Below are 26282 nucleotides of genomic sequence, written 5' to 3' on the forward strand. Positions count from 1 at the left end.
CATTTTCTGGCCATGCTGCCTCTGCTCCCAGTGGCAGATGGCAGCGGCAGCTTCCTGTAGAGACAAAGAGATGCTGATGGGCACTGCACCCCCACCTCAGGGCTACCCTCCTGCACGGTCTCCCTCTGGGACACTCAGAAGCCAGGTCCCCCAGCCATCCACACTTCCAATAGCAAAAGCTGGTTAGTCCCTTACAGCATGATTTTATATTGCTTATTATTTTCCATTCTGCAATTATCTGAGTGGAGTCCCAGCTATGAGTGACCTACTTTTGCAGGGATATTACCTCACCCGCAGAACGAACCTGCACTTCTCTGCAATCTCTGCTCCCACCAGGTAGAAGCCTGTCATCACACCTGGCCGTGGAAGTGCCACAGCCTCCCCACCACGAGAATGCCCACGTCAGGACCTCACAGAGCAGACCTGTGAGTACTTCTGAGTGCCTGACCTGGGGCTGGCTTCTCCCTGGGAAGCATAGCCATGGAGTAAGAGGAGGTTTGAGAGTGAGAGCTGGTCCTGCCAACACTGCTGTCTGAGCACGGGCAGTTCTTGCTCAAGTCATTCATCTGGTAAAGCCTGTGCTTGCTCAGGAATTTGCTAAGCACAACTGTGGTTCAGTATCTCAAGAACCCCCCCCAAATACCAAAGCTACACAAAGGATGACGTTGGTGGCCTGTGCCACAGCTGTAATGTCACTGCCTAGCAGGGAGTCAGGGCAGTGAGAGCAGGAGATGGCCGTGATCTCACACTGGCTGCACGTTCCCAGGGAATGCAGAGACCGTGCCCAAGGGACGAGGGACTTTTGGCGACTCACCATATGCTGAATCAGCTCGTGGTCTGAGCGGTTGGAAGCCTGCAAGTCCTCCACACATTCACTGGTCTCGGATGCCTTTGAAAGCTGAAAGGAGACATGCATTATGGCCTGCAGGTGTTAGCTCTGCCGCTCCATTTAGGCATTCCCAACTAAAAGAAGACAAATGACACTCGGAAAACAAATCTGGTCTCTGCACGCCACAGGGAAGAAAAACATCATGTGTCTGAGGTGACTGAACATCTTAGGAAAGACCAAGGGTGTGACCCACAAGACAATCACAAAACACCACAGAGAAAGGACTGGGGAGGGAGGACAGGTGCAGAGGATGGGACTGGGGAGGGCAAAAAGTGCTCTTCAAATATCCCTGATAAAAGGCTTATGGTCCTGATCCTTCTAAGAGAATCTCCCCAGCTCTGAGATCTCCCCATTCCACCAAGTAAGCCTGTGAAGCACAGAACAGCAGCAAGCTTCTTCAGTGACTTTATTAGTCCAACACCTTGCTGTGCTGTGCCCCGTGCACTGAGGACTCCTGTGTTCCCAGGCATCGTGAAACAATACGGAGCTGTTCACCATTAGCACCCAAGCCGTGCTGCTGACTTCAGCACAACTACCCAGAAATGTAAAGGCAGCATGCAGATGGTGCTTATAAAAGCAGAGATTTCAGCTTTAAGCTCTTCAGGACAGAGCGTGGTTTTTTTAGGCTCAGTTTTACAGCTTATCATTTCTTAGACATTACACACCAATGGAACGAGGTAAGTCATCAAAATTAGCTGGAGGAAAACTGTGTTGGAGAGACATCATCTATCAGGTCTTGCGTTAACACCTCTGCACGGCACTGAACAAACCTGGAAGGTGTGCACCTGAGCCCCCAGCCGTGGGGTCCAGGCCGTTTCCCCACCTGCAGCTCGTGATGCAGAGCAGCCCACCTCCTGCCGGAGCCTGCACAGACAGCACCTCACTGCAGCCCGCTGCAGCCAGCTGCCTGCCCATTCCCCTCCCAGGCAGCATCCCAGAAGCAGTGCACGGGCTGGAAGGAAGGCTCCAGGCTCGAGCTGCGGCTCTGGAGCCAGCCCCCAGGTGCAGTCCCTCAGTCCTTCCCCACACTGACCTCACGCTTCCCTCTCAGCATCCTCGCGTGGAGCTGTACACACCACAACTGGCAGCTCGCTTTACACGTTCGCCCTGTCTCTACATAAGCTGAGAGAAACAACAGAAGGAGAGAAACAAAGCAGCACGGACAGCTGGGCTTGGTGTGAACTTCATTATAAAACCTGCTTGCTTAGTACAGATGGCAGCACTGAAAGCTGAGACTTATTTCTCCTCTAAGACTTGAAACACACAGCCCCGTCCAGGATTTTTGCCTGTCAGTTGCTTTGGACAGCACTTTGTGTATGCACAGAAGAATATTTCCTAGCTCAGTACTAAAGTTGCCGATCTGGGAATTCAGAGCACTCGTGCCCCCCCAGGAACAGGCTGCTGATTAGGGAAGCACTTATGCTGACTTAACAGAAGATGAGTGAGTGTTCCAAGTGCTTCCCTGAATCGAGGCCTTACAAAGCAACGGGAACAGCCACAGCAGATTCCACACCAAGCCCAATCCGTGCAGGCAGGTCTCTTACTTTGCCAGCATCCAGCCTGCTGTCTGTTTTCAGATCAGCTGCTTCTTCCCTCATTTCATTTACTATATTTTCATCAACAGACACGGTGTCAACGGTGACAGCCAGGCTTGCCAGCTGATCTGCCTCAGCAGCTTCAGCAGCTGGAGATGCAGCTCTGGGTTGCACAGGACTGCCGGGCACATCTGTCCCTGGTGCTCTCCGTTCCTCCAGAGACCGTGGCAGCTCATCAGCTGCCGAGACATCACCTTCCACCTCAGCATCTTTCTCGGCTGGTGGTTCATTCCCAGTGAGTTTCCCATCAGAATCCTCTTTGTTCTGGCCAGAAAGGCTGCTGTCAGCATCTCCGGAAAGGACTTTAACCGGCGTTGCAGGGCATGCATCATCGGCATCCAAGGAAGACTCGTGCCCTTCTTCAGCATGTCTTGATTTTAAAGACTCCTTCTAGGCAGCAAGTCAAACACAATTACAGCTACAACATTCTCTAACCCCTTCTCTGGGAAAAAGCTGGGGTGAAAATAGTATGGGTTCTACTACAACAACAAACAAAAAAATCACAAAGCTTTGGGTGACTTCAACAAGACCAATTTGACTTACTGTCATACAGTCCATCTCAAAGGAAAGGAAGGGTAAGATAAACCCACTCTTTTCCTGGGGTTGACACTATTATTTTTTTTACTCTGTTGTTTTTGTATTCACGGGGACTCAGCGCCAGCAGTGCCTGTTGCAGGGATCAGTCCATGGGAGCACCTTAAATGCTCTGCAATGGGCTCATCCATGCTTTTACACTGAGTCTGTTCAGCGAGAGATGGAAGCTTGCAGGAGAATCACCAGATGTTTCACTTCTGCCTGAAATAACTAGAAAAGGGTAGGCAGGATGCAGCCACCCCACCTTCCAGAGGCACAAACTTACGGACAGGCCCTGATTTAAGCTGCCACTCTGAGCTCAGAACAAGACCAGGACCAGCTACTGTTCCAGACTAAGAAATGGCAGAAGCCACTGGCCCTGGAAAAAACAATCCCAAGTAAGAGCTTAGTCACCCAAAGGTTTGGCTGCCTCTCCCAGCAGTGGGGAGGCCCACAGAACTGACAACAAAAAGCGTGATAGCCAGGAGGAAGCAGGAAAAGGTTCCCTCATCAGTATGCAAACAAAACTGCTAGCACTTCCTATTTTCTCGCTGTTTTATTAATGCTGTGGTGTCTTGTCAAACATTAGCTGCATCCTGTGTACAGCGTGTACCATACACAGACTGCATATTTTAACGATGTATTTTTATCAAAGTGCAACTGGAATGCTGTCAGTTTTAAACACGGAGCTGCGGCAAACCGAGGGGATGTCTTGGACATGTCATTTGTCTGCGAGACCTTCTCAGGGCTGAGAGAATCATCAATCAAACCCGAGGGGAGGACAGAGAAATCAAATCACTGGATACTTTCCAAAAAAACTACAGTTCAGAGACTCACCTGCAATTTGCCAAGTAATAAATGAAAGCTTACGGCCTGTTTCCAGCCCAGTGCCTGGTTAGGGAAGGTTCACAAACACCACTGAATCACTAGCCAGCCACACGAAGCTCTCCAAAGGCCTTGATAACACCTTTGGTCCACAACGCAGCCAAATTTGTATGCAGCTGCCATCTCTGTAGTGATCCTCCTGTCGGCCCATCTTTGCTATGCTTCGTTTTATCTGGGGATGAGCATGTCTGGAAGAACCAGTCACTGATTGGGCTCCCCTTTAGATAGCTTGGCTTAGAGTTTTTATGAAAGCCTTCTCCCAGGACACCTGACAACGCCCAGGAAAAGATATGCCAGATGAGACCAGCCAGCATTCTTAGGCTTAAAAACAGGAAACGGGTATTTCCCTTTGAGGGGTACATGGGACAACATCCTGATGTGTCCATTAATACCGTGTGCACAAAGAGATTTCTCTCCAGGCAAATATACCTCAGTCACTAGAATATCCCAGAGTAATCTCTTTAGCTGGCAGAACCCTATTTTAAGGACAGATGCAGACAAGACTTTTGTTAGCATTACGCCTTAATGATCACTAGTGCAACTCACACAGTTCCCCCTTCTGGAGAATCAGATACACAGGTGGAAGGGGAGGGAGGTTTTCCTCGTGTCAAAAATAGATGGTGGATTTTCTATGGATTTCAGAGCTAGGAAGAGTCAGCCAGGCTATAATTGGCTTTAGCTGATCTTTTCACAAGCTGTAACACATTTTACCTGTAGCAGAGTGACACTAAAAAATATGAAATTTCTCCCTATCAAATATATTGCTTCCAGACTTCAAGTGATCAGCATAAGTGGAGGAAAACAAAAAAACACATGGGGACTGGCTTTTAGAAAGGCATCCAATTCAGAGACAAACAACCAGTACAAACAGCAGACACCAAAACTGAATCCTACTCATCTCAGGAAAATCCAAAGCGGCACAGTCATCCTGTGTAACAGCTTGAACATGAGAGATTACAACAAAAACCTTCATCTTTCTATCTCTAAAAAGGGGAAAAAAAGACAAATGCTCATAGTGCATACAGAATTCCTTTGAAAGCCGAACGTGCTTCCTGCTTTTGGGATGTTCTCAGGCAGAGAAGTACAGAGCGGGATAGCTCTGGCAGACCTCATCCGGGAAGCATTTGTTCTTTCTGTTTGCACCCCTCTCCATACATACCATACTTTAACCAGCAAAAGAAACAAGCCAAGCAGCTATGAGATCCACACCACAACACTGGAAGCTGCCGACGGCATGCAAAGCTCAATGACATCATGCAAGCGAGCCCGTGATGCCAGAGAGCCACTCGTCACCTCTCTCAGACTGCCAGCTTCCTCTGCGGGACTCCTCTGGTGCTGGAGGCGAGCTTCAGGGACATCAGCTAAGCGGCTGCCAAAGTCCTCCTCCTCCGCTTTGCTGGTCTCCTAATGGGTGGGGTAACACCTGCTAGCACATATTCACACCCCACCTTTCTGCACTGCTAGGGTCATCCAGCTCCGAGAAGCCAGCACCCTGCTTGTTCGCTACTGAGTGCACCCAGAGAGTGGAAACCTCTCCAGCTGAAGAGCTTTGCAGCCTGTGCTCGGGGGCTCACAGCCTCGGATTCCCACACATCACACTCATCAGCAGCCTGCACAAAGGTGCTGCTTTACTGCTGGCCCGCTCAGTGGACTTGCTGTTCAGACTGCACCAGACTCTTCCCAGACCAAGGCTTGCTCTACTTCCCAGGAGTGAGAACTGCTGACTTACTACAGCAGTTCTTCACCAGGCTTCCCCAGGACAGGAGAGAGCAAGGCTGTGAACACACCAGCCATTCCTCCCCCTTAACTAGTCATCGCTGCACTGATGCCTTATGGATGTCTTAATTGCCTTGGAGCCAGCAATGCTGCCTCCTGCACATACATCTCTGCAGCGAGATGCATGCTGTATTGTGCAGTGTTTACTTACAGAGACTGCTCTCTTTCACACGTTTCCATCTGGTAAGAGAGCTTTGCATGTTAATTCCCCACCACATAAAGGACCCCCTTGACTCCAACTGTTTACCCAGAGATTGACCTGTACAGAAGGCAGAGTACCACAGCTTCCCAAGCTGCAAGCTCTGCAGTTTGCCGATCACTTCTGCTGTCACTGGACCCTCTCTCCAGGCACCCATATTGAGATGCTTCCAGGTCTTTTCCTCTGCTTGCCCCTTTCAGCAATTCCCAGAGTTCTTTCACATTTTAATGGCACTCTTGCATATCTGCAGCAACTATTCCATCACCAGAAATCAGGAGGCATGAAAGCTGGGTTCAGGTGAGAACTAACCCCATGAACAGCCAAGCAAACCAAGCCGTAGAGGAGGCCCTCTTTCTAAAAGGACGTGCAAGCCGTTACATACAAACCGCACTCCTCAAGTTCTCCAGCATCTGTCTTGGGTTTTATTTTCAGTGTTTTTTTCCCCAGCTAAATTACTCCTTGCTCCACAAGAGGCCACTTAAAGTGGTAGCATTTCTGTCCGTCTGTGCTTCCTCTCTTCCACACAGTTGTGCCATATTCAGTGCAGCCTCTACTTTTACCCACCATCCTTGCATCTCAGTAAGTCATTAAACCCTCACATATTTCTTTTGAATATGGATGTTCAGCACTGATCCACAGACTACACAAAATCAGCTTTTTTCATCCCATTACTTCTTAGATTCACTTTCTGTAGGGCTTGTTTTATGAATTCCTTCCTTCTCTCCATTTTGAAAAGACGCTGGAGAATGGTTTGGGATGCAGGCTGAGGGCTCTCTCGTAAGAGTGTTTTTCTACTGCCATCTCATGGAGCTACAAGTGAATGATATTTTTTCACTGGGGCACTAATATTTTATCAGGACTGAGGTAGCACCAATCTGATTTACTAGCTTTTGAGACAGAGCCTGGCTGCTGGGCAGCAATTGCCATTTTATAATAGATTCCTGAAGCCCCACCACGTCACTGAAATGCCAGGACAGCTCTTTGCTCCTGGACACATTAACATTTCAGTGACAAATTGGGCTCCAACAGGCATCTTGTTGTTTGGAGATGAGAGAGTTGAGCCTTTTTTTACATCCACTTTAACAGAAACCTTTGCAGTTCTTGCCCAGCGCTGTTCAATGGGTTCTCCAAAGTATTTTACAGCTTGATTTTTCTGTATACTGTGAAAAGGGTGAGGGAAATACCGAAAATGTTTTAAGAGAAATTAATTTGCCTTTCAGATACTGAAACAGAATTTTCAAAGTGGTAAGAGAGGATTAATGTCAGCACAAACAGGCTGAATCACTAGAGCTGCTTGCAACGCACTTCACATTGTCCCTTTGTCATCTTAAGCCTGATCACTGCTAAGAAAGTGCTGGCAAAGAATGCACACCCGCGGGGAAAGCAAGATGTCTGCACAAGGCAACACATGTACTGAACTCATTGCTGATGCTCTGAGCCTGAGCAATGGAATTTATCAGCATGCAAAATAGAAAACGGGTTTCACATTACCACAAAAAAAAAGAAAAAGAGGCCATATCCAGTCCACAATGAAGAACCTAAGAGATTCTTGTGGAATTGGATGAGAATGCGAGGATGGTGTTTCCAGACTAAATTCCCATCTCCTCTCTCTCTAAATGAGACCACTGCAATTTCAGCAGAGGATGAGCCTTCCTTCTACACCAACTGAAAAAAGCGATGAGGAAACAAATCATGCCTCTTCCTCATCAATCCTTCCTCCCACAACAGGCACAGTGGTGCCACTCAGATTCGAGACCCTCTCCTTTCTGCCCTTCCTTGGAAGAGCTGATTTCCGTCTTGCCCATCACACCTACGTGGCTTGAAGTTTCTCTCTTTCTTCATTCAGAAATAATTAAAACTCCTCCTGGTGCAAACGTGCAGCCAACTCAAATGCCATCTCTCAGACTGGAAGCATTCTCCTTCAAGCACAAGTCTGCCTTCTGATACCCACACCATGCCCCTCTACAGCCTATTTCTGGCTTCTCCAGGCTGTTAATTCTTGTGAATTAGATTCACTGGGCACCTTTCCTGCTGCCCATGCATGGGCAGTGCACTGTCATAGCTCCTGGGCAGTTTTACATGCCTGTTTCACATTGCCTTTCTTACCTCAGATTCAAAGCTGCCTCCCAAGGCACTGACATCCATGTGCAGGTTTTTGAACAGTCTTGTTGTCCCACGGAGACTCTAAATGTATTCAAAGAAAGGAAATGGCTGGGATTGCAGAGATCAGAACTCAATTTCATAGGCCACACCGAAGGAACTTGAGGGTTCACAATTAGTGGAAATAAGGGAGCAGAGCTACAGCAACACACGACAGCAATAAGCCTATGGTCAATTAATCTTAGAAATGCATTGTGGCAGATGTTGATTTATAGAGAGCACGAGGAGAAAAAAGATAAGATGCTTTTTGGCAACCAAGCGACACACACAGGAAGTGCAGTGCAAATTAAGGCCTAAAGTTAAACTGAATGAGCACGGTCAGTCAGCTCTTACTGGGGGTAGCATCACAGTCTTTCATGCTGTGAGGCTTCATGAACTACAGTTACTGACACGTATTAAGAATCAATACACAAACTACCTCATTCTCACTTTCCTCCTCTTCATTTCTCCTGTTATCTAAAGGTACTGTGTTCAGAGAGCTCTTCTCTTCACAGACCAGTCCCAGCAACTTCGTGGTCTGGCCACTGGGCTTACAGGGCTCTGCAGGCTGTGAAGTCAAAAAGAAAGGGAAGTCAGGGGACAGGCAAAGTAACAGGGGAGATACAAACCCGCTGAAACCCACTGGACTTAGAAAGCTGCCGATGGCAAGAAGTTTTTGAATTCTGAGAACTTGCTCAGGATTACACTGCTACCCTTATTTTTCAGAGCCACAGCCAGCTAGGAGGTGACATTCTTTAGGAGGTTGCTCCTCCCTGTTACAAAAAAAGAGTCTCCCAGAGAACATATGCGAAACCTTCCTGTGCCTCCAAACAGTGATTCAGTCAAGACCAACTGTAGCAGATGTTTTGTTTGGATGGCTTTGTTGAAGGTAGAAAGTGGCATACAGCTAGTTACACAGAGTGAACACAATGAAATAAAATGTTTGCACTCGCCAGTGACAATCAAGACTTAAGTCAGCAAAAGAAACCTTCAGTGAAGATGTTCGTTTGGATAATGTTTTGCAAGTATATTATTTGATTTATCCTTGAAATTAAAAAATTACTACATAAAGCATTCTCGATTTATTATCCTGAAGAGCACATTCTATAAACAATCAATGTGATTGTAAGTCTTATTTTTAACCAGAAAATGTTCTTTCAATTCCTTTCTCATTAGATAGGAGAGTGGAAATTTTATTTTTTTAGATGACATCATCTGTACTGTATGCCATGCTTCATTTGGATAGAAATTAAAGATCACCTAAAATGAACTTAACAGCATTTCAACAGTAACTGAAAATGTCCTTTCTTTAAAGCTGCTAACCATACAAAAATTGGCACTGGGCTCCCTAGAATTAGCAGAAAAACAAGCAATATGGTGCGAGTTGGGGAAGGTTTTGTTTGTTTGTTTTTTAAAACAGTCAGAAGTATTTCAAAACCGAGGAGAGGTCACAAATACTGCCTTTTAAACCTCTATGTATTGCCAAGCCCGTGACCTCTTGCGGAGCCTGCTTTTCTGGGCATATTTCCAAAGACAGAATCTTACCCGAGTTTCTCCTCTGGCTGCAAGACTGGAGTCCACAGAGCTTCCCACGTCCGAGTTCAGTGAACCACGAAGGATGCCAGCTGGAGAAGCCACGGGGCCACGCAGCGGAGCGAGGTTCCCCAACGGAGCCTGCACAGGTGCTAGCGGGGATCCTGAAGACTAGAGGGTGCGAGAGGAGAGCGTGGGCTCGCAGTTGGCACTCGTTTCAGAACAAGGGCACTCCCCTGCGCAAACACTGTCTGCTAACACCCAACCTATGCCCCAAGGAACTGCCCTCGAGCTAACACCAAACAACCAGCAGCACATGCCATGCGTGGGGAATAGCAGCTTGATTGACTCGTATGTTTTGTCCTCCACAGACCCATCTGAACGCTGTGATTCACCTTACAGCAGCCCGGCCATCCGGAAAAGAAGCAGACATTACTCCAAAATGGAAGCAAGAGAACAACAACAGCCACACTAACTCCCACACCTGCACGCAACCAAACACAGCACCCTCTGGGAGAGGCTGATACCTCACACCATCCTAGGCAACCTCGGCAGCTTCCCTTCCTGCTTTGCCTTGCTACTCTGCACTGTGAAGGAGAAGCCCCAGACAGCAGAAAGTTCCCTCCACCCCGCACGCTGCAATTACCATCTCCAGACAGAAACCTGGGCTGCTTCCTTACCTCACACCAGTGGAAGTGCACTTTTACCACCACTGCTGAAAGTAGAAAGCAGTTCTGCGGCAGCACATCAGTAAGAACCTCCTGAATACATCTTTACCTTTCAAAGCACAGCAAGAGCCCCGGGAGCCACCCAGCATCCTCACCTCTGAACAATGCAAGCTTGACATTTCGAGCTATCTTCACCGAGAAGTGGGACCGTTCTGTTTTACTTTGTGGAATTCCCCACCCAAGAAGTCTCGCCTTTGATACACTGCGCAGGTTAAACTAGAAGGAAGGCTACGCTAGGATTTTCTCTGTAGCTCGCCAGTACAGCCAAGTGCTGTTCCTTCAGCAGAGCACATGCTTATTCATAAATCACAGTTCCTGTACTCTGTGTTAATATGAAATTACAGACAGAAAACAGAGTTAATTCACTTGCACGCTGAGGGATGGGGAGAGAGATGAATGTATACCGATCTCTCTTCCACCAAGTCACTGCCACATCAATGGTAACAGAACAAATTACATATTCTGGGCGTAACTAATTATTTCCTACCAGATGGCCATTAACTATGTGTGTAGAGCAGTAGAAGTTAGCTGTCCTTCAGCAAAGATAAACTCACTTCCACTGGGCTAATTAAAACTTGGAGGATAATCTGCAGTTCATCTGTATTTATAGGCAGAGTTACTATCAGCTAACTGAGCACTAGCACGTACTGTTAATTAGAAACCTAAGCTAGCAATTTGGTGGAGGCACAGATGGGTACCTGCAATAGGAGAGCAAAGCAGTTCATTACCACTACACAGTGACCTTCTACAGTTGGGGTTTTTTGTTGTTGTTTTGAGTTTTTTGGGTTTTGTTTGTTTCAGGGGGTTTGGTGGTGGTGGTTGTTTGTTGGTTTGGGCGGGGGTTCTTTTCAGAACAAGAGATTTGGTAAGTTTTATTAACTTGAAGCAATTACTTCTTGACAAAGACAAAACAACCTGGAGCATTCTTCCAGTGACGAGGAGGCTCAGTGCAGAACATATCCCATGGCATTAGTGTACAGCACCAGTAAGTGCTGAGAGAGCACCTGAGAGCATGTGCTGAGAGAGCACACAGTAGGCACAGCTCTCTGACACTGGCAGCACCGCTCCTAATAGCTTTTTGGGGGTCCTTGGTATTCACAGAAGGAGAAAGTTATGTTTACAGATGGTCCATCACACCTTTAGCCATCTTGGGGTCGTAAGACCACGGCACCAGTGGTCCAAGGACTACATTGTGCTCAGTTCCACTGCACCTGCCTGCAAATCAATCGCCTGTAACCACTGGGAATAATCCTTCTCTTTAAGGAAAGCTAATTCATTGAAACTTTTTCCTGTTTTTCTCATTTAAGAGGGAACAAAGACCATTTGTCAAAATACTGGATGTGTACGTGGGAGACCTGGCTTTGATTTACAGCTTCTGTATTGCCTTAACCAACTCACTCGCTCTGGGCCTCGAGATTCAGTGAGCAAAATTAGGCTAAATATAACTTATTTCACTCTCAATTTAGATTGTGGGATTTACAAGAAAAAGATTGAGTTTATGTTGTGCTTCCAACAAAGGGTCTTAGTGCCATGATTAAAGATGATTTTGTGTTCAATATTGCAATCCCATTTGATTTCTGCCCATCACCTCCTTTTTAGTGCAGAAGGCACCTGTCCTAATACACAATTAATTCAGGATGTAAATTGTACAGTGTTTGCCATGCAAGGAGGACTGTGAGCAAAGGATTTTTCATCCTAGCCCTTGAGCTTTAGGACAAGCACTCTAACAAATGTCACGTTTCCTTATATAACTTCCAGCAGTCTGCTTTCGCCCTTTGCTCCTGAAAGTTAGCTACAAATCAAGATTTCCCTCTCAGCTCTCCTGAAATGTTTACAACAGAAGTGCCAGCACAAAGGATTTAGTCCTACCTCGTTCCTCCCTGCTCCTTCACCAACCTCTATTTTGCTGCAATTCTCAGCAGTTTGGCTGGTTTGGGTCGTCTCCACTTCCACGTGCTGGCAGAGACTGGTGCTCCCCTGGCAGTCAGCCCTCTGACGGAGATTCTCAGGGGGAACCTGCAGTTCTTCTGGGACCTTATCTCCCTGTGCTCCGGGAGCTGGACCTGTCCTGCCATGTTCTTCCTTCACTTCTGTTTGCACTGCAGCACTGTTAGCCTCCTGTGCAGTGCATTTCCCACATGAATCCACCAAAAAACTAACACGTTCAGGTTCTGGGCTGGCACCTTCTTCACTTTCCTGCAACGTGTGGCACAGTTTCACGTCCTTGGAGCTACCCTCTCTCTCTGACTTCTCGGCAGCACTTAATATCTGAGACGGGGACGATCCCAGGACGGGAGGAGGCAGCACAGCCTCTTCTGTGATAAGGTACACGTCCTTTGGTCTCTCAGACTCATTGTGTAGGGAGGAGAATTGATGGCTCACTCCCAGCATCTGGGGTGCATTATCATTCTGAGAACTGTCCAAATCACTGCTATCACACTCTGACATCACACCACCTCTTTCGTCATCGTTAGAGCCATCACTGGCAGATGAAAAAACATGCTTTGATGTAGGATCTACTGCAGAATGCAGATCCACATCAGTTCCTCCCTTTGCATCTGTTCCTTGGAAGCAGTGTTGTGTTCTCACGATCTCTTCAGGGGCCGTGGGTAGGCTCTCTAGCACCCCATTCACGCTGTCTCCTTTTGCATCTACTTCTAGTTTCATCAGCTCCACTTGCTTTGAGCCCTCTCTCTTAGGTCCACTGCTGCTCTCATTGCTCTTGCAGAGGCTGCTAGCTTGAGCCAAAGCCTCCCCACCTTGAACTCTTCTCTTACTTCTGCTCTGAGATACTTCGCTGTGGGAGCTTAGCTCTTCTTGAGCATGTGGAGCATCAACTGTCTCCTGCAAACCCCAGTCATCTGTGGCACTGGCATCAAAGAGAGTCATTTCAGGGTTCCTGCAGTAAAATCTTTCTTGTCTGGCTTGCAATAGGCTCGGATTTCTTCTCACATCCCCACCAGTTCCTGTATCCTCTCCAGCTGAGAAAGGATGATCAGATTTACGGACACAGTCATCCATCATGTCTTTAATCTTCTGCTTTCCCTTCAGCTTTTCATCAAAGAGCGGGATTTTGTCTTCAGGGGATTCTGGTGGAGTTTTAACATTCTCAAAGTCTTGCGAATAGGATTTCTTTAACACATGCAAAGGTTGCACTGTTGGCCTCACCTCTACATTGTCAGACTGTGAGTCAGGAGAACTGGAACAAAGATTTTCTTGTACTGCCAAAGGTATACCTTGCTCCTGGTGGATGTCTACATCAAAGCTGCCAAAAGGTGGGCCGTTTTCTAAAATGTTCACCGCATCAGTTAAGGTGTGGTACGGCCTGCTGAACTCTGATACCAGGATAGGGTGCAGGTTGTTTGGCCACACGTCTGCAAACTGCCTCCACAAATCCGTTACGCACGATGCTCTCCCTTTGCCTTTGTCAAAGAAGCCTTCATTTCTAATCTGGCTATCGGGTTCTGGCTCGGGGCTCTCCTGCCCAGGGGACAGAATGGCACAGGGTATCTGACAAAAGGGTGTCGAAGGAAGAATCCCTGGCTGCATTTCCTAAGTAGATAAATATTAGCAAATAACAACTAAAACTTTACATGTAAGTGTATCTATATAACCCTTACTTAAAGTACAGCTGTATTAGCTGTGGTTTATATATAAATCGGTGTGCAAATTTTGGAGCACTTAGAGTAATCTGTCTGCATATAATAGAAAATACTCAAATCGAAGGTCTGAGGTTTTCTGGGTCTCTGCCTTTAGTAATAACACTCTCTTCCCCCACTGATATTTACCTTGTGACTGGCTAACAGAAGGCAGGAAAGAAATGCCATCACTTAGGACCTAAAGCTCATTTGGCTATGTCTGCAGCTGCCAAAAGCAGAGCAGGAGAGCCTCTCACATCTAAACGTGTGTTCAGTGCCCGGGTATCACAGCAGCGTGTGCATGGACACTGCATGGGCACCTTTTATTGTCTTCTTCAAAGAAATCTTTCCAGCACTCCAAGTGTTTTCCAGCTCCCCTCCCTCCACTCACACACACAATTGCAGGATAATAATTGTTCCCTGTCCAAAAGACAGAACGTCATGAACAAGAGCCAAGCTCAGGTTCAAAGTCTAACACGAAAAATGTTTTTAATGCTTTTAAGCTGGAAAGTCTCTACCTTAGCATTACCAGGATATTCGGTTATTTGTCTAAATTTCCTTAGGAACAGTCAGTATCTGCTACAAATGGTGCCAGCCACCTTGGCCCACTTGCTTCTCAGCAATAACATTATGGGGCTGTGGCACAGCCACTAGGATGTGCCCGCCTAAACCAAAACTTCCCAAGTTTTCTGTGTGTGCGTGACCCAGCAAGCAAGCAATCGCTGTTCCCGTTCCAAAGCAGCAGCAGCAGCACAGCATCACCCCCTAATTCACAGCCACTCATCCTCAGCCAGCCTTCCTGCTGCTCCCCAGAGCCACTGCAGGCAGCAGGGCCTACTTACAGCGGGTCGCTTCAGTGCCTGCTTTTCCTTCTTGTCTTTCTTTTCTTTCTTGTCTTTCTTCTTCTTCTCTTTCTTTTTCAAACCGCCGCGTGCCAGCAGCTTCTTTCGCTCCTGAGTGACAAGTTCTCTGTAGTGGTCATCGCAGGGGTGGTCCCACGTGGACTGGCCGTTAGCAAAGTTGAAGTAGTAGATATCACCAGTGATATCCTGGCTGCACAGCAAACACAGCGTGAGAACATGAAGGACCAGCACAGCAGCTCTGTGCGTGCAAGCAGCAGCTCTGTGCTCTGCACAAGGACATGGCTTCATTCAAGGGTTTCTGAAGGCTCTAAAAATACTCCTACTGGGCAACGTGACCACCCTGCATTCAGTGAACAGGAGCACAACGTCTCCAAGAACCCAGAGGCATCGGTGTGGGAAGCAGCTCTCCTGGAGACTGCTCACGTCCTTATCCAACTTCTCAAACCCTCTTTCTTCTTCTTCCACCGCCCCAGGAAGAACTGAGCTCCCCCGTCCCCAGGAAGTGCCTGTGTTATCCTCACTTCCCACCTGGCGCCCTGCTCTGACACCCCAACAGGCAGCGCTCAGCAGGGAGGCCAGGAGAGGCCAGCAACCTTACAAAGCAGCTCCTGACAGAGAGCTCTCACCAGGGCTTCCACTCGGGCGGTAACGGGGCCACAATGCCTTCCTTGGCCAGCCACATCAGCTCCGGCTCCTTCTCAGGGTCGATCCCGATGTCCCTTGCAAAATCCTGGATTTCTAGGAAACAGAACGGGAATCTGTGGAGCTAGACTACACCAGGCAGTACACAACCAAGCCAACTTCCCCAGCTAAAGCAATGGACACAATGGGAAATCCCAATCCTGAAAGGACACTGCTCAAAGTCAAAATGGTTCTGTGTGTCAGTGTCCTACCAGGCTGGTGAAGCAGGGAGATGGAGGCTGCGAGCTGTCAAATATCCCTGCCAATCAAAAAGCTCATTTCTCAACTCTACATGAAATTCCATTTCTTTCTGCCCTTTTGGCTCATGCTCTCCCCAGCTCCCATTTCTTTAATAGGCCTAGAAATGGTTTGGCAAGCTTGAGTCCCCTCCTGCAGCTCCCAGGAGGCCGAGCATCTGCTACCTTGCTCGCTGGGGATGTACGTCTCGTCGTAATCTTCTTCCAGGATGAGCTGGTCTCCGATGCGTACCATAGCTCCTGCCATGGCTCCCTGCACCTGGCGGCAGGAAGGAAACAACCCCAAAATCACAACAGACAACTGCAGTCAGGCAGAAACAACGCTTCCTCGTCACACAGTGGCAAAGCCCCAGAAGAAACAGCGCTGGGGCCGTGAAGGGGAACGGGGTGAGCTGGGGGTGCCAAGCACGGATGCAGATGGGGGGAACACGGGGCAGGCAGCTGGAACTGGCGGGGTTTGGGAGAGGCAGGGGGCACGGCTGAAGCAGCGGGGAACAGCCCACAGCATAGAAGCTAATTAACAGCACCAAGCAGGGCACGATGCTACGCTGCTTGTCAGCGTGTTTCCACGCCTCTCCTACAAAAGGTAAAGGCCGCTTGCACTTACTTCTGGCTTTTTATCTCTTCATTCGGTAGTGGGGATGGAGCCCGCCGGCTGGCTGTGCGCTGCTCGGACACGGGGAGCAGGGCAGGGCCAGGACCGATCCCTTCAAACTCCTGCACCCGTTCTGAGGCCGGGGGGAAGGGGCTCCCGGCAGCACCAACCCCCAGGGGACCTGGGGTCCTCCCAGGGAGGGAGGGAGGGAGGGAGGACAGCGGGGCTGAGCTCCCTGCCCCCGTCCCCTGCCCCCCGTTACCGGCCCCTCAGGGCCCCGCGGCCCCCTCACGCCGCCCGCAGCCCCGGGGCCGGCTGCGGCCGGGGTTACCGGGCCGGGTTACCGGGGCTGCCGGCACCCGGTTACCGGTGCCGGGGTCACCAACGTTACCGGGCCGGGTTCCCGTGGTTGCCGTGGTTACCGGGGCCGGTCCCGGGCCCCGCCGCCGCCCGGGCCCTCACTGCAACCGCATCCGGGTCGCGTTGCCCCTGGCAACCGCACGTCCCGCCCCCTCCCGAGCGCCATTGGTCCCCGCGGGGCGCCCCCCGGCGTCCCATTGGCCGAGAGGAGCGCGGGAGGGGCGGGAGCCGCGCGCGGGGCCTGCCGGGAGCCGTAGTCCGTGCCGAAGCGGGGTGCCGCGGCGCGTTGCCATGGCGACGCGGCGCCGGGCCCGGGGCCCCGCGGCCCGGCCTAGGCCCGGCGCAGGCCCGGCGCAGGCCGCGCTCCCCGGGGCCGTGCCGGGCGGCTCCGCTCCGCGCCCGGAACTCCTCCGCCGGCCGCCGGCGGGCGGGGCGACGGCGTCCGGAGCTGGGCGGGCGGGCGCAGGGGCGGGGAGCGTCGCTCCGCCATGCCCGGCGCCCCGCTCGGCCCCGCGCCGCCTGCCCGCCCCGGCGCGGCCGCCCGGCCGAGGCGCGGGGCCCGCTGAGGCGGTTGTGAGGCGGGGGGGGGGCGCCGCCATGGCTCCCGCCTGGCCCTGCCTGCTGCTGTGCCTCGGCGCCGCCGCCCTGCCCGCCGGCCCGGCCCCGCCGCGCATCCGCCTGCCGCTCAGGGGGGGCTCGGCCCCGCCGCCCGGCCCCCGGGCTCGCCGGGCCCCCGAGGACGAGGCGGCGGCGGCGGCCGAGCGGAGGGGGAGCTTCGTGGAGATGATCGACAACCTGCGGGGCAAATCCGGCCAGGGCTACTACGTGGAGATGACGGTGGGCAGCCCCCCGCAGAAGGTAAGGGCCCAGCCGCCCCCTAAAGGCCCCCAGCAGGGCTCGGCCCCCCCCCGGGATGGGGACCCACAGGGCTCAGCCCCGGCTCCGTCAGCCTCGGGCTCGTTTCTCAGCGTCCTTCGTGTGCTGGGGGCCGCCCTGCCCGGCCCGGCCCTGCCCGCACCGTTTGCGGGGTGTACAGGGGTCCGGAGGGGCGCTGAGCACCGTGTGCCGGCCTTACATCCCAGAGAAACCAGCTCCTCCGCTCCGTTTTGGGTAAAATCCTGGGATTTTGCAGCTGGACACCCACACCCGCCGCCCTCAGCAGCGAGGTCACCCCCCAGGGTGCCGGTGAAACGCCTGCAGGGGGGCAAATTTCCTCAAGTGCACGGCCAGCTCCCCTGCTCCTGCCGCCCACGGCACAGGATGGCTCTGCCAGAGCTCCCCGTGCCCACGGAGGCTCGGAAACAGCGGCTGGCTCAGCCCCGCTGCCTGCACCTCTCGGGGCTCTGCCTCCTTCCTCGGGTGCCCAGCACGTTTTTGCGCTGGGGGGGAGCTCCCAGTGCGCGTCTGCTGGGAACAGAAGGGGAAAAGCAGCAGAAGGAGCAGAGTTCCCCCCGGCTGGAAGGGCTCGTACAGCGCTCACAGGACAGCACCCACAGAGATCAGGTGCCTCGAGGTGGTTTCGTGTCGTCCGTGGCTCTTTAGGATGTGTTTTTCTGCTCTGGCAGGGTACGTTTAGGGAGGAAGGAGATTATTCCTGAAATCTAGTTTTAAACGTGATTTCATCATGCAGCCCTACTGGAGCTCTTGCCCGGATCCTGCCATGTGTCGCAGCTGCCAAATAATTTCAGCGAGAACCACCTGTTTCCAGGCACTGGTGGATTTCTGACACAGCCACCCGTTTGGGCAGCATCTCCCCGCCTTGGCCTCCTTCCAGACGTGGCTGTGGGGTGTGCGCACGTGCGTGCTGGAGCAAAATCCCTCCAGGCGTTTTAATGGAATTAAGAGATTCAGATGAAAGGGAAGGTTTGTGCATAGGCAGGAAACCGGGGAGCACGCTGCGTGTTTATCCAGGAGGATGCGTGCGTCCTCTTGAAAGGCCCACGTGCAGCCCACCTCCCTCCTTGCCTTTCCTTTCCACCATCCTGCTGCTGCCGAGGCAGCTCCTTCGTCCTGTCGTGCTGTAATTTTGGCTGCAGGGCCTCTCTCCACAACGCATTGCTCACTGCCCCCGTCCCTGGGCGCGTTGGGTGCTCTCCACACTCGTGCCCGTGCCACCAGCGCCGGCTGATGCAGCCCTGCACCAGGAGGAGGGGGGAGCAGAGCAACCCGCACCAGCTCCAGGACAGATGGCAGAGGCTCGGAGCCACAGCTGCCTGCCTTGTCCCCCCGCAACCCCACAAATGCTGCTGCCGAGGCGCCCGCAGGGGCTGTCACATCCAGGCACAGAAAGCTGCACGTGGCAGAGCCTGGGGAGGGTCCTGGGGGGGCGCAGGTGCCCTCAGCTTCCCCACACCTTCCTTGTTCTTGGCAAGGTGAAGTCTCCAGAGCAAAACTCTCTCCCTGCAGTGTCAGCTCAGGTGTCTCTCCAGGGAAACGCCTCCCCGCGTGCCCTGGAGCTGAGCAGGAGCGAGGCGTGGAGCAGGTGGCTAATGGAAGCTCAGACAGAGCCACCTGCGGGGTGACAGGGTGCCTGGGGAAGGTCGGGGAGCTGCTCTGGCTGCTCACCTGACACCAGAGGGGTGACGTTGATGCTCGGAGCCCTCCCTGGGGCTGCTGTTCCCCCAGACAAAATGCCTGCCTGGCTCGGAGCGGGTCCGTGGGCAGCACGGGGTGCAGGACGGCTGCTGGAGGTGCTGGGCCGTGGCAGGGCTTGCTGTGTGCAGGGTGCTGTTGTCTGTGCTTCACTGAACCAACTCTGCTGGCCACAGCCCAGCAGCAGTGTTGTTAGCACAAGCACGTTGCCCTCCTCCCTCTCCCCTCCGACCCCACAGCTCGAGGGCCAAGGCTGGGATTGTGCTGGGGAACCAAACCCTTGGGGCCGGGCCCTTGGGCTCCCCGGTGCCCTCCAGCAGTGCCCCCGGTGGGGCAGGGGGGCCGCAGGCAGGGATCGTGGCCCCGCGGGACGCCTGCCAAGCCTGCCTGGGAGCTGCTAATCCAGGGCAGAAATGAAGCGGGAGCAGAGCTCAGCATATGGAGGGCTGATCAGCGATCTGCAGCAGCTTGTGGACGAGCACCCCTTCCCCCAGCTTTGTGAGCAAACCGCTTCTGGCAGGGGGAGCCCGGGGACCCCATTTTGCTGCTGCCCCCTCCAGCTGGGGGTACCCGGCACCGGTTGCAGGGTCCAAGGCCAGGGTTGCTCAGGGTGTTTGCGCAGAGCCCGGCGCTGTTTGCTCTGTGCAGCACCTGCTGCCACCGGCTCCTGCTCCAGCACCCAGCCCTCTCTTGCACAACTGCTCCAAGCCCTCCTTCAGCACGGCCTCAGCCTGTCCCAGCACTGCCCCCACAGCCCCCCGGGGGGCAGGCACAGAGCCCTGCTGTTCCTGGTGGCCAGGGGCGAGCAGGGCATGCCCTGGGCAGGAGGGCAGAGCCAGGCTCGCTGCCCAGGTGAGGGGCACAGGGCACAGCAGCCCCGTGGGGTGGGGATGGGGAGGGGAGGGCATCGCTGGGTGCTGGGTGCAGCCTGTGTCCCGCGGCGGTGCCAAGCTCCCCGTCTCTCTTCCTTCTCCAGCTGAACATCCTGGTGGACACCGGGAGCAGTAACTTCGCCGTGGGAGCTGCGCCTCACCCCTTCCTCCGGAGATACTACCAGCGGCAGCTGTGAGTATGCTGCGGGGACAGGGGCTGGGGGAGAACAGCACAGCCACCGCTCCCTGTGCCCGTGACCCAGCCCCACTGGTGGCCTCACATCTTGCCAGGTGGCTGCCCAGCCATCCACAGCCATCCGCAGCTCCCCTGCCCTGCTTTCACTCTGGCTCTCTGCCACCGTTGCAGGTCCAGCACCTACCGCGACCTGCGGAAGGGCGTCTACGTGCCCTACACGCAGGGCAAGTGGGAAGGGGAGCTGGGCACGGACCTGGTCACCATCCCCCACGGCCCCAACGTCACCGTCAGAGCCAACATCGCCGCCATCACCGAGTCGGACAAATTCTTCATCAACGGCTCCAACTGGGAAGGGATCCTGGGGCTGGCCTACGCCGAGATCGCCCGGGTGAGTGCTGGGCACGCCGGGGCCCTGCTGCCCCTGGGAGGGGCTGCCTGCACCGCCGTGGGCCCAGCTCTGCTCAGCAGCGTGCAGAGATGTGATTCCTGGGGTCCCAGCGAGAGGACAGCTCCTGGGTGTCCTCCTGCAGAAGGGGCAGCACTGACGCATCCCCACCCTCCCTCTGCTTTTCTCCTCCCACCAGCCCGACGACAGCCTGGAGCCCTTCTTTGACTCCCTGGTGAAGCAGACCCAGGTGCCCAACATCTTCTCCCTCCAGCTCTGCGGGGCGGGCTTCTCGCTCAACGAGACGGAGGCCCTGGCGGCGGTGGGAGGCAGCATGGTGAGTGGTGTGCAGCGAGGAGCTAGCCTGGCAGCTGTCCCCGAGGGCAGGGCTGGCCGGGTGGGACGTGCCCTGGCTGGAGGTGGTGACCCGTGGTGGCAGCACCTTTCTGTCCCCACCGCAGATCATCGGCGGCATCGACCGCTCGCTCTACGTGGGCGACATCTGGTACACGCCCATCCGCAAGGAGTGGTACTACGAGGTGATCATCGTCAGGCTGGAGGTCAACGGGCAGGACCTGAACATGGACTGCAAAGAGGTGACGGGCACGGGGGAACCTCCCTGCTTGTGTGGCTGCTGCTGGAGGCGTTTGTCCTTCGGTTATGGCTTGAGTCACCCAGGGCAGTGAATGCTGGGGGTGCCCGTGGTTCGGTGGCTCCTTGCTGAAGGAGGCTGAGGGCAGCAGGCTGCTCCAGACCAGAGCCTGGGCTTCGAGCCACGGAAAGCAGAGCTTGGCCCTGGCCCAGCCTCAGTAGCTGCGCAGGGGTAGGCAGAGCAGTCGGGTGCTGGGAGGGAGGAGAGGAGCTGTGCTGGGGCGTTGGGTCTGGCTCACTCTTCCTCGTGCTGCCCCCAGTACAACTACGACAAGAGCATCGTGGACAGCGGGACCACCAACCTCCGGCTGCCGAAGAAGGTGTTTGAGGCTGCGGTGAAATCCATCAAAACAGCTTCCTCGGTCAGTGTGGCCCCTGAAATCAGCCCCAGCTCTGGTGTGGTGCTGCGGGCGGGGTGGGGTGGGGTGGCTGCCCGTCACCAGCCCCAGCATCTCTGCCTGCTCACCTCCCCTTCCCCTCCTGCAGACGGAGAAATTCCCAGACGGCTTCTGGCTGGGGGAGCAGCTGGTTTGCTGGCAGGTCGGCACCACGCCCTGGCACATCTTCCCCGTCCTGTCCCTCTACCTGATGGGGGAGGCCACCAACCAGTCCTTCCGCATCACCATCCTGCCCCAGGTGAGCGCCGCGCCGGGCTGTGCGGGGTGGGCACGGCCCCTGCCCTGCCCCTGCGTCCCGGGGCTGGAGCTGAGAGCTTCCCTTGGTGCAGCAATACCTGCGGCCGGTGGAGGATGTGGCCACCTCTCAGGACGACTGCTACAAGTTCGCCATCTCTCAGTCCTCCACCGGCACCGTCATGGGCGCTGTCATCATGGAGGGCTTCTACGTGGTCTTCGACCGTGCCCGCAAGCGCATCGGCTTCGCTGTCAGCGCCTGCCACGGTGAGGGGGGGAAGCAGGGAGAGGGAAACGAGGGAAGAGGGGAGCTAGGGGGAAGGGGTGTGAACGTGCAGCAGTCCCACGGTGAGCAGAGCCCTGCCTTCTCCTGCCCGCAGTGCACGACGAGTTCCGGACGGCCGCAGTGGAGGGGCCCTACCTGCACTCCAACATGGAGGACTGCGGCTACAACATCCCGCAGACGGACGAGTCCACCTTGATGACCATCGCCTACGTCATGGCAGCCATCTGCGCCCTGTTCATGCTGCCTCTCTGCCTCATGGTCTTTCAGTGGCGCTGCTTCCACTGCCTGCGGCGGGACCACGACGACTTTGCCGACGACATATCCTTGCTGAAGTGACACCGGAGCTTGGGGGCAGGCCCGGGGCCCGCAGGTGAGGTAGCGGGGCGAGGAGAGGTAGGTCCTTTTTTGAAGGCTGGAGAACAGAGGCAGGACAGCAGCGTGGGGAGCTCAGACAGTCAGCCGAAGCCCTCCTGGCCCCAGGGGACGCTGTGCCCTTTGGGTCTAGCAGGCCAGGAGTGACCCAGTGCCAGGAGCAGGCCAGCCTCGAGGTGAGGCCCTTGTGTCCCTGGGTCACCATCAGCTAGGGCAGCATTTGGGGAGCAGGACAGACTGGGGAGCAGGTGGAGATCTGATCCCTTTGTTAGGATCCCCCTCTGTGCTCCAGGGCTCTGCCCTGGTTCCTGACACCAGCCACCCCTTGCTGACCTGTAGCCGGCCACGAGCACGTGTTCAGCGTGTGCTTGCAGCCTGTGGGGAAGCAGCATGTGCGAGGGCAGCCAGGGGAGCCCCAGGCTGCAGCTGCTTTTATCTGGGACCTGCAGAACCAGGGTGGGAGTTGGGGGGTGACAGCACAGCGACCCTGTCAGCCTGCAGCCCCCGGTAGGGCCGGGTCCAGCTCTCTGCTCCGGTACAAGGCTGAGCTGGGCTCTCCCTCGCTGTCCTGCCCAGGCCTGCCAAGTGTGGTAGAGTCCAGCTGATGCCTGTCCCCTTCCCCAGCCCGTGTCCCTGCCCTCCTCAGCCTGCTCCGCAGGGAAGCTGCTGGCCTGGGCCCTCGGTGTAGTGATGTGTGCGCGTGTGCATGTGCGCTGTGGCTGTGCCTTCCCCACGCAGCTCCCCTCCCCGGGACGCCTGTGAGCTGGACTCCAGCGAGTGCATCTCCAGAGCCTCCCTCCCAGCCCCGGGCTTTTGGGAACTCGCCCCCGGTGCCAGCCTGGAGCTGCCCGGGGATGCAGGGAGGCAGGCAGGGCGCTCTCCTAGCGGCTGCTCCCATCCTGCTCTCCTGTACCCCGCTGGCTCTGACATTTCCCGTGGCATTGCCCTGCCCTCCCGCCCTATCCTCCCCCTGCTGCCGGCCCCAGGCTCTGCTCCCCCTGCCCTGGCTGCCTCCAGGACGGGAACAGCCGCCCTCCCACCCTCTGGGACCTGCCTCACCTCCATTCCAGCACCGACAGCATTTGCCACGTAGAAGCTGGTGGCTGCTGCCCTCCGGGCCTGGGGACAACAGCCTCTGCTGCGGGCCGCGGGGCTCTCCTCCCTGCGCTTCGCAGCCCTCGGACTGCACGGGGAACGAAGGAAGGAGCTTTCCCCTCGCGCTGCACAGCCTGGAACAAGCAGAAACCGAGTGCCGGGAGGGAGCCGAGCGCTGCAGCCCGGCGCCGGCCCCTTCCCCAAGCCCACTCGCCTGTTTGAAAGCCATAGGGGGGCCGGGGCCGGGCTCGGTGGCCCCCGCCTGCAGCTGCTGCCTTGCCTCGCCTCACCAGCCGGCCGGACCCGCGGCGGCCCCGTGCTGCTGCGCTCGCGCCCTGGCACCAGCCACGCTCGGACCCGGGCTCCTGCTCTCGAGGCACGAGCCCCCCCGGCAGCTTTGGGCAACGGGAGGTGGCTCTGGGGACTGCAGCGGTTATTGTTTTTTAAAGACGTGGTTGTATTTATTATTTTAGGGGGTTGTTTGGTTTGTTTTTCTTTTTTTTTTTTTTTTTTACACTGCAAGTCACTGGTAGTACAGCTGCGCGGAACCACGGCGTGTATATAGCAGGTGCCTGCTGCACACAGGGGCACCAGTAGCGGTCGCTTCTCACCTGTACAATATTTACATATAGCTATATTTTTAATTCTAGCGCCGAAAGCCACTGTTCCAAACCCACCGGTAGGGGATTTGGTCCTGTTTTGTTGTTTTTAAATACTTCTAGCCCTCTGCACAACCTAGGGCCTTGGCCACCACCCAAGCCCGGGGCTTGCTGGGCAGCGGCACGCTTGGATGGAAGCACTTCACGGCTCGTAGGTGACCTGGAGTTGGGTTCAGAGGAAGTTTTGTGTGTAAGTGATCTGGGGGTAAGGACGGAGGGGTGCAGGAGGGCACAGCTGGATCGGTGTGGTGGTTCTCGAGCTGAGAGGATGCTTGGCAGTCCTCTTGAGAGGACTTGAGAGGGCAGTTCTGCCCTCATCTTGTTCATACAGCAAAGGGAGGGCTTTACGGAGTGAAAGAACAACCCTCCCTTTCTTCCTCTGTCACGGCCCCCCTGCAGCCCCCTCCTCCCTTCCCCAGAGCAGCTGATAGCGCTCACTTTCCTCCCTTCTCAGCCTCGGCCGTGCAAGTGCTTTGTTTTTAGCAGCGAGATTCACTCACTGAACAGGCAACGCTCAGCCACAAGCGAAAGTCAGAGCTACCTGTGGTGCTGGGGCCTGGGCAGAGCTGAGCCCCGAGTTCAGCTGGGGACAAGGGCTGGAGCATTACAAGCCTACAGTAATCACCAGGGATCAAGCTTGTTAACGAAATCCTTCGCTTAAATTTCTTCAAAAAAGCAGGGAGGGAGCCCGTGAGCAAGGCAGGAGAAAACACAGGGTAGGAGACCACAGAAGAGGCAACCCAGCCCTAACCCTGGGAACTGCCCCCACAGCCCATTACACGCAGCCCTAAACCATCCCCCTTCGCTGGGTCTGGGAACAGCCCCCAGTTCCCGTGCTGTGCTCCCGAACTCTGCTCATGCAGCAATTCATCTCCAGCGAGAGGGCAAAGTTATGCAATTGCAGAGTGCACACACACCTCCACACCCCTGTGCCTGCCCAGGACCCTCCCCAGGAGCCCAGAGACTCTGTTGTGGCCCACTGCCTTAAAACATGCTGACAAGCGTGTGTGTGCACGCATAGAGAGATTCAGGCTGTGGCCAAATTCAGGCACGCCGTAGGTACCCTGGCAGTGCTTGCACTGACCAGCCCCGAGGCAAAGCTGCTTCTAGCAGAGCTGAATTTGTGCTACAGACTGCAAAAAAGGAAAAGAAAACACTACAGAGTAAGTGCAAGATTTTAAGTGGTGCTGAGCACCTCGTGAGCCCACCGAAATCCATGGAGAAAGGGTTGGTGCCCCAGCCCGTGTTTTAGGAGAAAGGCCAGGAAAGGGAAAAGTAGAATCTGCAACTGGTTGGTTATCCTGAGCTGCAGCACAGCCAAATTTGTTCACGCCCCAGTGCTCCTTCCCCAGGACCCGGAGTTACACCAGGAAGCACCAGGTGAAAGCGTGTGCAGGACTCTGCCCAGCGGGAGGAGGGATGGGGATGGCTACCGCAGGCTGCCGCTGTAGACTCCAGTACTCTGTAACCTATCGTCTGTGTAAGAACAATGAATGTTAACACGGTAAATTATTACATTAAAAAAAAAAAAGAAAGACAAAAATACTTTGCTCCTAGAACCTGTTTGTTGCTCAGAGGGGAACCGTTCCGAGCACAAGCAGCCCCAGCTGGACATGGCGTGGGGGGGGGCGATGGGAGACGTCCTGCCAAGGGAAGGGTTGTGGGAAGCGTGGAGCTGGGGCGAGCACTGCCCCCGGGGAGGAATACACACAGCCAGGGGGGAGAGGGAGTTACAGCAGCCCCTGAAGCCTCAGTGAGGACGTTTGGCTTTAACACACGTTAGAAAGGAAGCCAGTAAGGCTACAAACAAAGAAATGAGGAGCAGCACCAG

General features: G+C 54.4%; 2 protein-coding genes across 7 annotated transcripts in view; one reads left to right on the top strand and one right to left on the bottom strand.

Annotated features, from left to right (window-relative positions):
- CEP164 (centrosomal protein 164) overlaps positions 1 to 16782 on the bottom strand; it is a 38250-nt gene extending 21468 nt beyond the window's left edge. For 4 of the 6 annotated variants that reach the window (XR_014318961.1, XM_082777798.1, XM_082777797.1 and 1 more), the window contains exons 1-10: positions 16364 to 16782; positions 15922 to 16015; positions 15445 to 15556; positions 14798 to 15008; positions 9602 to 9760; positions 8496 to 8624; positions 8024 to 8101; positions 5236 to 5346; positions 2434 to 2874; positions 815 to 898 (exon numbers count right to left, since the gene is read on the bottom strand). Coding sequence is in view for 5 of the 6 variants with exons in the window: in XM_082777798.1 (XP_082633924.1) it covers positions 815 to 898; positions 2434 to 2874; positions 5236 to 5346; positions 8024 to 8101; positions 8496 to 8624; positions 9602 to 9760; positions 14798 to 15008; positions 15445 to 15556; positions 15922 to 16003 (1407 nt within the window). In the remaining variant the exon portion in view is untranslated. Of the gene's footprint in view, positions 1 to 814; positions 899 to 2433; positions 2875 to 5235; positions 5347 to 8023; positions 8102 to 8495; positions 8625 to 9601; positions 9761 to 12186; positions 13870 to 14797; positions 15009 to 15444; positions 15557 to 15921; positions 16016 to 16363 lie in introns of all 6 variants that reach the window. The other 2 variants (XM_082777800.1, XM_082777799.1) reach the window with 2 other exon arrangements.
- A 381-nt stretch (positions 16783 to 17163) lies between these two features.
- On the top strand, positions 17164 to 26012 carry BACE1 (beta-secretase 1). The gene is made up of 9 exons (XM_082778131.1): positions 17164 to 17569; positions 20280 to 20368; positions 20543 to 20759; positions 20956 to 21093; positions 21218 to 21352; positions 21668 to 21769; positions 21894 to 22043; positions 22135 to 22306; positions 22420 to 26012. Exons 1-9 carry the CDS (start codon positions 17309 to 17311, stop codon positions 22659 to 22661), a joined length of 1506 nt encoding a protein of 501 aa, XP_082634257.1. The 5' UTR covers positions 17164 to 17308; the 3' UTR covers positions 22662 to 26012.
- Positions 26013 to 26282: the final 270 nt, after the last annotated feature.

Source organism: Aythya marila, assembly GCF_965140915.1.
Source record: "Aythya marila genome assembly, chromosome: 23".
NCBI lineage: Eukaryota > Metazoa > Chordata > Aves > Anseriformes > Anatidae > Aythya > Aythya marila.